At 33.5% G+C, this 9,906-nt stretch overlaps 1 protein-coding gene across 1 annotated transcript; it reads right to left on the reverse strand.

Annotated features, from left to right (window-relative positions):
* Positions 1-7,151: 7,151 nt before the first annotated feature.
* Positions 7,152-8,662, reverse strand: LOC116144926. The gene is made up of 4 exons (XM_031430355.1): positions 8,592-8,662; positions 8,235-8,364; positions 8,028-8,100; positions 7,152-7,486 (listed from the first exon to the last, which is right to left on the reverse strand). Exons 1-4 carry the CDS (start codon positions 8,620-8,622, stop codon positions 7,238-7,240), a joined length of 483 nt encoding a protein of 160 aa, XP_031286215.1. The 5' UTR covers positions 8,623-8,662; the 3' UTR covers positions 7,152-7,237.
* Between the last annotated feature and the right edge of the window lie 1,244 nt (positions 8,663-9,906).

Below are 9,906 nucleotides of genomic sequence, written 5' to 3' on the forward strand. Positions count from 1 at the left end.
GTGTTGCTTGTTTTAAGGTAGAGAATTGGCAAAGTTGTGAATTGCAGACTTCGCCACGGCGACGTATGCTCTGGAATTTTTCGCCGAGGCAAAGAGCTGGCTAGAATTCTTGGGAAAATTCTGGAGAAATTTCCTTAAGGGCAAAGTGACCATTCTACCCCTAATTAGTTGCAAATGTAGGGAGTGAAAAGTAAGAAAATTTCATGGAAAATGCAATGAAGGTAAGGGCATTTGTGTAATTGACTAAAGGGCAAAGATGGAATTTTTAAGAACGTGTAAGGGCAAAATGGGAAAGTGTGCCTATTAATATAAGATATTAAGGGTTCAAGACCACAAACCCTATCATTATCTACTGCCTCTCACGCCACCTTCACTCTCAAATTCTCTCAATTCCTTCATCAATTTCCAAGGGGATTTAGGGGTCTTTTGGTTGGATTTTTTTTGGTAGAGATTTAATCCTAAGCATCCAAAGGTAAGAATTCTTGTAATAGAAATGAGATTTATTATTAAAGTGTTGAGTTCTTATAGTTTATATGCTTAGGATTATAGAGAAAGGGGAATTCTACCGAGAGAAAGAGATTCTAGTGGAAGTACTCAAGTTCAAGGTAAGTAAAGCCAACCCTAGCCCTTGATTTGAATAATACTTGAGTAGAGAATTTCCTTATATGTATTTATATGCTTGAGTATTGAGAATTGATGATGAAATTATGTTGAGTGTTGGGTTGAATTCCACCATGAGAAATTGTGTGTAGATGAGATGAATTGGTGGAAGTTTGAAGAAATTATGAGAAATTTGAGATAGAATTTTGAAGTGTGAATTTTCTATCCAGGTTTGAGGTTAGTTGTAGAGAGTTGTGTTCCCATTTTGGTAGCTAGAAAAAAAAGATAGAAGTGTAGATAATCTAGTGCTTGTTTGTGCATACCACTTGTTTGATGAAATTCCAAAGTGAAATGCATGTATGGTTATGATGGTATAATAATTTAAAATGAGTGTGTAGATGGTAGAGAAAGTAGGAAATGACATGTTTACATGCCATATTGCACCTTTGCATTTAATTGAGAATTGAGAAAGAATAATAAGAAGAATCCATCTACATGCATACATGCATACATGCATACTAAAGAATAAAGAAAAAGAAAGAAAAGCACTAAAGAACAAAAAGAAAGAAAAGCACTAAAGAACAAAAAGAAAGAAAGCAAAGTGCTAAAAAGAAGAAAAGAAAGGTTATTGCGATGGGAAACCCGTGGGTGACAAGAAGAAGAATATTCCCACATGCACGTCGCCTTCAATGAGCGGCCTTAGAATAAGAAGAAGAATTTGTATGGCCCATAAGAGTGCATGTGGATGAGGGCTGTACCCAGAAGAAAATACCTACATGCACGCCACCTTAAATGAGTGGCCTAAGAAGAAAAAGAATTCGTACAGTCCGTAAGAGTGCATGTAGATGAGGATTGTACTCACTCACACGGCCAGGGTTCCGAATCCATGCAATAACCGAGTCCGATCAGAAAAGAATAAGAAAGAATAGAAAAGAAAGAAAAGAAGAGAAGAAGAGAAGAAGAAATATAGAAAGAAAGAAAGAAATATAGAAAAGAGAAAGAAAACAGAATAAGAAACAGAAAAATGCATCTCTATGCATTTGTGCATTTGCATCTCATCCATGCATGATCCTATGATTCCTATCATGGATAGTGAGAAATTAGAAGAAAGAAAGAACAAAGAGAATTGGAAAGAAAGAACAAAGAAAGTTAGAATGAAAGAAGAGTGAGAACCAGAAAGAGTTAAAGAATATAGAAAGAATGAAGAGGAAGAAAAAGTGTAATGTAAAGAAAGAATTCAAAGTTTGAGCAACGGAGATAGAAGTATAGTGTAGTGGATTTACTTACTGAGCAATTAGTACTCACCATGTTGTTTCTAAATGTTTTTGTAGGAAATAGGTGAGAAGCGGTCGGATGGGCGTCGAGAAGCGGAGAGAAATGGCACTACTGTCCAATGTTTTTAAGCTATTGTATATGTTACTTTTGTTTATGTACAAAATTATATATATAAGTAAAGAAATTTTTGGGCCCATTACTTTTCACTTTTATGCTTATGTATTTTTATCATAGTATATTTTCCAAGTATACTAGCTCGAAAGAATGTGTTACTATAAGTAAATAAGATGTTTTCTAAGTTTGAGAATGTTACATAAGGTTAAATGATCGATACCCTTACTGAGTGACTAGCACTCATTTCCCTAGCTTCCATGTTTTGCAGGTAATGGTTGAAGTGGTAATGGCGAGCGACAGTCAAGGAAGCTTGGGGGCATGCATGTTAACTTATGTTTTAATTAAACTTATGATATTATATAAAGGATGTTGTTTTTTATTTAATATATATAGTTTGATGTCTATAATCTAAGTTTTATGAAATAATGAATATGTCTTGCTTATAAATGATGGGAGATATTTTATATTTGCTTCCGCTATTAAACAATTGATTTAGTTGTTTTCCTTAAACCATATTTTTTATATAAAATCATATTTCGACAGTTTGATTAAGAAAGTAATGTAAATGAGAGGAGAAGTTTTTATTTATTTATTTTCATATAGTACATGTTTATAACCAATATTTACGTTTTAAATTACCAAACCTTCTAGGCATTAATTCTCTAAGTTTCCATTGTAACGGAATACTTAGATGGTACCTGGCTGGAGGAGGGTGTTATATATGTTATATTTAGTGACATTTTGTATTTGTATTCATTAAAAAAATATATAATCACTATGAAATATAATAAACTAAAGAGACATTGAAATATTAATTGAATTTCAACACTTTTTTATTACTTATAATTATAAATTACAAATACAAACTTAGAAATTAGGATTAAGAATTAACATTAACAATTACATCTCCATTAGAAATACAAGTATACAAATACAATACAACAATCTCAATTTTGATTCTAGTTTACAAATATTCAAAGTAAATGATTGATAAAAAAAAATACAATACAATCTCCAAATGCTGAATCGTATCTCATAAGCAAATACGACTTCTCATGCAGGTACATATTTCTGTCTAAATTTTATTAAAGATGATATATGGATAATTGATTCAGGGGCTAGTGACCACATTATTTGCAATCCCAAATATTTTTTCCATAGTCATATGTCTACTAAGTTGTCTGCCTCTGTACGTATGCCAAACGGAAATATTGCACTAGCCACCCATATTGGAACCGTCCACCTAAGAAAAAATGTAGTGCTTAAAAATTGTTCCGTTTGTTCCCAATTTTCATTTCAATCTTATTTCTGTATCCAAAATTTGCACAAATAACAATTGCATATTAAAATTTCTTACTACTAAGTGTGAATTTCAAGACCCTTGAATTGGGAAATTGATGGGCTTGGGTAAGGTCCATCATGGTTTGTACTACTGGATAACTGATAATTTTTTTAAAGAATTTCAAAAGTCGCCTTCTTGTATTAAAACTTCTCATTGTAATACAAATATTAATAAAAATTCTTTTATTTTCCATCAAAGATTGGGGCACAGTGCCTCAATTCCTCAACCACAGTGTCTGGTTTGTCCTCTTGCAAAACAATCTCGTACTACCTTTCCATATAGCACAACCACTACTACACATCATTTTGTCTTGATCCACCTTGACATTTGGGGTCCTTATCACCCCCCTAATCATGATGGATCCATTTTTTTTTCTCACCATTGTAGATGATTTCTCTTGTGGGACGTGGGTCTTCCTCATGCAATCCGAAACTCAAACACTTCCCCATATCAAAAAAATAAATAAATAAATAAATTGTCCATGGTAAAAATTCAATTTCACACATCAATTCAACATGTTCGAACTAATAATGCTCTGGATTTCATTAATTTTCACTGTTCCTCTTTGTTTTTGTCCCTTGGAATTCTCCACAAGAGTTCTTGCGTCTATACTCCATAACAAAATGGGGTTATAGAATGAAAACACTGTCACCTATTAGAAGTAGCTTGTGCCCTTAAATACTAAGCCAATGTACCTATAGGTTTTTGGGGTGAATGTGTGGTCACAGCTACTTGATCAATCGCATGCCAACCTGTGTGCTCAGTGGCAAGACTCCTTATGACATTCTGTTTGGGAAACCACTTTACATCAGCCACCTCTATTGGTTGTCTTTGTTACTCTGGCGTTCTTGGTCCACATGACAAGTTTGGCCCTCAAGCTACTCGATGTATCTTTATGGGTTATCCCATACTCCAGAAGGGTTACCGTCTATACGATCCAGTTAAGAACATATTTTTTGTTTCTCGAGATGTTATCTTTCATGAAGACAACTTTCCCTTTAAAGACATTTGTAAAGACTCAAGTTCACAATCTTAGCATTTGCCTAATTTTCTGGATAATGATTTATCGGTCTCTCCTCATTTCATCATGCTCCATGTCATTAACACGAGTACACAACTGACAGACTCTGGTCCCCCACCAATCACTACTGATCTTCATTTTGATACAATTCCAGCAGAATCTTCTAAGTCTGGTGAACCCTTACCTCCATCTCCTACAAGGTCTTTTGATATGCCTTTACAGCTAGTTCCCCAAAGATGGTCCTCTTGTCCTAATCGACCACCTATATGAACTACAAATTATGTTTGACCAACCATTCTAGATATTTCAGGTAGCCTTTGTCCTACATCCAATTATGTTAGTTTTGACCGTCTTTCTTCTACCCACGGGATTTTTATGAGTCAGATATTTGCCGAAAAAGAACTTTTCGATTACTTTGAAGCAGTCCAACAATCTCATTGGCCTCAAGCTATGGCTGACGAACTTAATGCACTTAGACAAAATCATACCTAGGATATAGTGCCTCATCTTGCCACAAAACCAAAAGGGATTCATTGGGCAACACTGAGAGATACAAGGCTAGACTTGTTGCCAAGGGGTTCACGCAAAGGGAAGGGGTAGATTATAAAGAGATTTTTTCTTCAATTTCTAAAAAGGATTCATTCCTCATCATCAAGACATTAATTGCCCATTTTGATTTCAATTTACATCAAATGGATGTGAAAACAACTTTCCTCAATAGAGATTTGGAGGAAGAGGTTTATATGAAACAACTTGTTGGGTTCATTTTCAAGTGGTGGTGAGAATTTGGTTTGCAAGCTTCAGAAGTCCATCTATGGACTAAAACAAGCCTCTCGATAGTGGTATTTAAGATTTCATAATGGTATCTCTTCATTTGGTTTTGTAGAGAATGTTATAGATCAATGTATATACCATAAGGTTAGTGGAAGTAAAATTATCTTCCTTATGTTATATATAGATGATTTCAAACAATGAGTTGGGTTTGCTGCATGAGGTGAAACAATTTCTCTCTCAAAAGTTTAGCATGAAGGATATGGGTGAAACATCTTAGGTCATTGGCATTAAGATTCATAGGGATCAATATCAACATGTTTTGGGACTATCTCAAGAAACCTATATTATTAAAATTCTTGAGAGTTTTAGGATGAAAGATTGTTCACCCAGTGTTGTTCCCATTGTTAAGGGTGACAGGTTCAATCTGAACCAATGTCCTACACTTGAGATTGAAAAGGAACAAATGAAAAACATTCCTTATATTTCATCTGTTGGAAGCCTTATGTATGCTCAAGTCTATAATAGACTTGACATTGCTTTTGCATTAGAATGTTAGGAAGATATCAAAGCAATCTAGGTTTAGATCATTGGAGAGTTGCAAAGAAGGTCATGAGGCATCTTCAAGGGACTAAAAATTGTATGCTTACATATAGACGATTAGACATTTTGGAGGTCATCAGATATTCAGACTTAGACTTTGCTGGTTGTGTTGATTCTCAAAAATCAACATCCAGATATGTTTTTATACTAGCCAGAGGTCCTATATCTTAGAGAAGCGCCAAACAATCTTTGGTCTCCACATCTAGCATGGAAGTTAAGTCTGTTTCCTATTTTGAGGCTACTACACCTGGTATTTTATTAAGAAGTTTCATTTCTGGGCTTAGAATTGTTGAATCTATCTCTAGGCTGCTAAGTTTGTATTGTGACAATTCAGTTGTTGTGTTCTTTGCTAAGAACTATAAGAGTGGAAGTCGAAGTAAACACATCAACATTAAGTACTTAGCAATAAGAGAGCACATTAAGGCCAAAGAAGTGCTTATTGAACACATACACACCGAGCAAATGATTGCTGATCCTCTAACAAAAGACATGCCACCAAAGACATTCAAGGATCATGTAGTTCAAATGGGACTACGTCCTAATTTGTCACTTTGAGAGATAATGCTTTCATTCTTTGAAACTCTATCATTTAGTTTGTTTTCTCTTTTTAAGTTGTATACATTTTGGCTAGAGAATAACAAACATTCTGAAGAACCTAGAACAAAAAATTTGAGGTTTGTTCATAAAGTAATATTCCACATTTAAGCATTTATTTAGAAAGAGAAAAATTGCGTAATAATACATAGAAGGTAATACTTGTTTAAAAAGAACTTATTGCTATGATTCATGCAATTCTATTTTTCTGATTAAATATAAAGACTATAAAACTACTATGTTGTGGGTTATATAAAAAGTTTGAACCAAATGTGAGAATGTTGGAATTTTAATTAATTAAAATTCATTAACTGATTGGCCCTACACTTTTAATAATTTGTAGTTTTAGTAAATTGGTAACTACTAAACAGTTACATGTGGTTACTTCCCATTGGCAGTTGTCTTTGATAAAAAGATAATTGCTTATATATTGGGAGAGGTTACAGGTCCCGTTAATGCAATTTTAACCTAAAAGTCATCGCACTGGAAATTGCATTTAATTGGAAGACTTTGTAAACTTTGAAGAGACAGAAGCATGAAGATTAAACAACAATTGCTATGGCAAGAGGTTAGTATTAATATCAAATTACTTATGCAATATTCCATGATTGTTTGTAACATGTATATAATTAATAAATTGTGAATATATACATGTGTTGATGGAATTGAAATATTACAGTAAAACAACTTCTTTTCCGTGTAGCTTTAAACCGTTTAATCTAATTTCCCTAAATTGAATGGTTAATTAATTAATCTCTATATGAAATTATGATATATATTTTTCTTAATATCTCAATTATATTATTACTTTTATCCACGCATTTTATGAAAATCTATATGATAATAAGCAAAACATTCGTGAATAACATAATTCGACTGACTGGATGGAGGGCAATAGCAATTGTACAATCCATTCTTTATATCTTATTAAGTTTAGCAAGAAGGAAGACAGTGGCAGAGGTGACAACGGGGATAAAAATGTCGTTGGGAACTGCTCTTGGTGCTATCCGTTGCTTTAAGAGAAGTGCTGTCGCCGGAAGTCCGAAGATATAGAAGATTATGTCCTTTGCTCCAAAACCTGTAAATCCTGTGGCAAATATCACATCTTGAAGAATCCTTTGAAACTCTTCTTTCGTTAATGATTTTCCCTTTCCTTGGTGGTGCTTCTGCAAATTATTGACATATTAACTAAGCCAAATGAATATCAATTATTACAGTGAATGTAGCTAATTACACTGTAAAGAAAAATGTTTCCAACATTTCCCAAAATTTGTGCAATAATATATATCGTATTATATATGAATTTATTTTCATGGACATTCATAATTGCTTAATTTTAATTTAATGAAAATTAATATTTACATCAGGGACAGCGACATTCACAGATCTGCAGGATGGCTACCTCGATCCCACAAAAATTTTCAAAATTCATATCAAATATATACAATTTTATCGATCCGTAAAAATTTATTTATTATCTGGCTATCATGAACCGTTCATCCTATAAAAATTTTCTCTACATATTCCAATCTTTATCAAAGGTCAACTTTGAAGTTTTAATATAAGAAACAAAGTGATAAAAGGTTGATGATAATTAATTGATTAAATGGAGATAACGCATGCAATTTACAGTAATATCGATAAGCAAAATGCTGAGAATAAAATAATGAAATTAAAAATAAAAAAATAAAAAAAATAACTACTTACCTCATACGCTGCCTTGAGAGTGTCAGTATTTGGTACGCGAAATTGAGTGCTACCAAGTTTTTTGTTGAGTTCTCTGCTCATATAAAATGAAAGTTAAGAGTTTATAATTTTCCAATCAAATGTTAAACATATTCTAATGAATTTGATTTATCCAATGTGACCAGAAATTTAAAATATGGCTAGAGAAGAATGAGAAAATTATAATACTCGATGGTTTGGCATACTGCTTTGTGGAAGTCAGCCGAGGTCATCAGCTCAAATTTTGTTTTTGCAATAAAATCTTCATAACATTGTCCTATTAGAGGACCAATCTCTTCATTCTTCTTTTCGTCACTTCCTGCAATGGACCAATTAAGGCACATAAGGTTTAATTTTTATTTTATTTTATTTATAATAAAAAAGAAAACCAATTTGTACAGCTTAGGATTAGGAGTGGAATAATTATTTAGCAACTCAATAAAAAAAATGTAATTTTAATGAATTAATGATATTATTTAGACCCATAAATTAAAAATAATAACAATGAATATTTATAATAAAGAAGAGAAAATAAAATAAAAATACCCGATGCAAATGTCTGTAATGCTTGTCCCATTTTTGTTTTCTCTCTGCAGGAAGCGACTTAGAATATGAATAGATACGATGTTACCCCGAAAATGAGAGATTTAAAAGCTGGGGTATTGTTCATTTCCTAGGAATGAAGCAAAGATGTGAAGAAGTTTCCATGTCTTTCTTTTGAATAAAAGAATCAAATGAGACTGATCACCAAGCTATGCCCAACTAATATTTTAATGCCTCACCACCTCAAAGGAAACCTTTATTCTTCTGAGCTACATTCATGTTAAATGGAGCCTTTTTGTGATGTTACGTAATTTTAAATTATATTAGGGCATACTATGAATGTTTATAGAGAAAAATTAACTTACCCACCAGCTGGTGACCTTACTGGGAGGTTTTTGTAAGAATTTGGAAAAGGACTGGCAAGAGAGGTAGTTGAACTACCGAAGTATGCCAAGAAGAGGCTAGAGGGGCAAGAGAAGCAACTTAGTTGTTGAGAACGCCTAAAAGAGAAATAAAGAACAAAACAATGGAAAGAAGAATTATGTAAATGTTTGTTGTATTTTTCATGTATAGTTTGTCCTAATTTATACAAGTAGAATGTAACTTGTAAGGAATCAATATAAGGAAGGAAATAATATAATGTTGCTAATTATACTTTAATCTGATCACACCTAGACCTGGTAAAATGCGTTTGCACCCGCAGGTCAACCTGTACCGCTAAAAAAATATAGGGTATGGGTACTCCCTTAAAAAACCCATTTAAATTAGACTCGTACCCGGCCCTACCCGTTTTTCAATCAGGTGGACCAGGTAAACCTATGGTACACGCATAATTAAAAAAAAAAAAAAAATTAACATTTCCCTATTCTCTAAAGTCTAAGCTATAGCCGTCTAGCCCTTCTAACACTCACACCCTTACAATGAAAAATCAAAAGCCATTGAACCATTTTCTTGCACCGATCTCCAGGCGTGGCTGATTGTTTCAACTCATGTTGTACATTTCTGAGTGAATTGTACAGTTTTTTTTATTGTCTAAGATAATGACCCTTTCGATTAAACTAACCTTCCCCCACTACTTTTTCTTCCACTCCCCTTACCCCTTAGCAACCCCATCACCCACCTAAACCCCACCTTTAAAAGCCACCGCTGTGCCTTCAAGTGAGGCCACGACGATGACTTGAAGCAAAGGCACCATCACGGCTTCAAACAATGCAAAGGCAACGACTTCAAGCCATGGATGGTGGATGATAATTGTGACAGTGGTGGTGTTAGTATGGGGTTTGTGTATTTGGTTATTTTGTTGATGATTTGATGTTGG

The sequence above is a fragment of the Pistacia vera genome, unplaced genomic scaffold, assembly GCF_008641045.1.
Source record: "Pistacia vera cultivar Batoury unplaced genomic scaffold, PisVer_v2 Contig46, whole genome shotgun sequence".
NCBI classification, from domain to species: domain Eukaryota; kingdom Viridiplantae; phylum Streptophyta; class Magnoliopsida; order Sapindales; family Anacardiaceae; genus Pistacia; species Pistacia vera.

Coding starts and splice junctions, on each gene's coding strand:
- LOC116144926 (XM_031430355.1), bottom strand. CDS start 8,622: ATGGGACAAGCATTACAGACATTTGCATCGG. Junction 8,365..8,591: donor ATTACAGACATTTGCATCGG/GTATTTTTATTT, acceptor GGTCCATTGCAG/GAAGTGACGAAAAGAAGAAT. Junction 8,101..8,234: donor GCAGTATGCCAAACCATCGA/GTATTATAATTT, acceptor TTATATGAGCAG/AGAACTCAACAAAAAACTTG.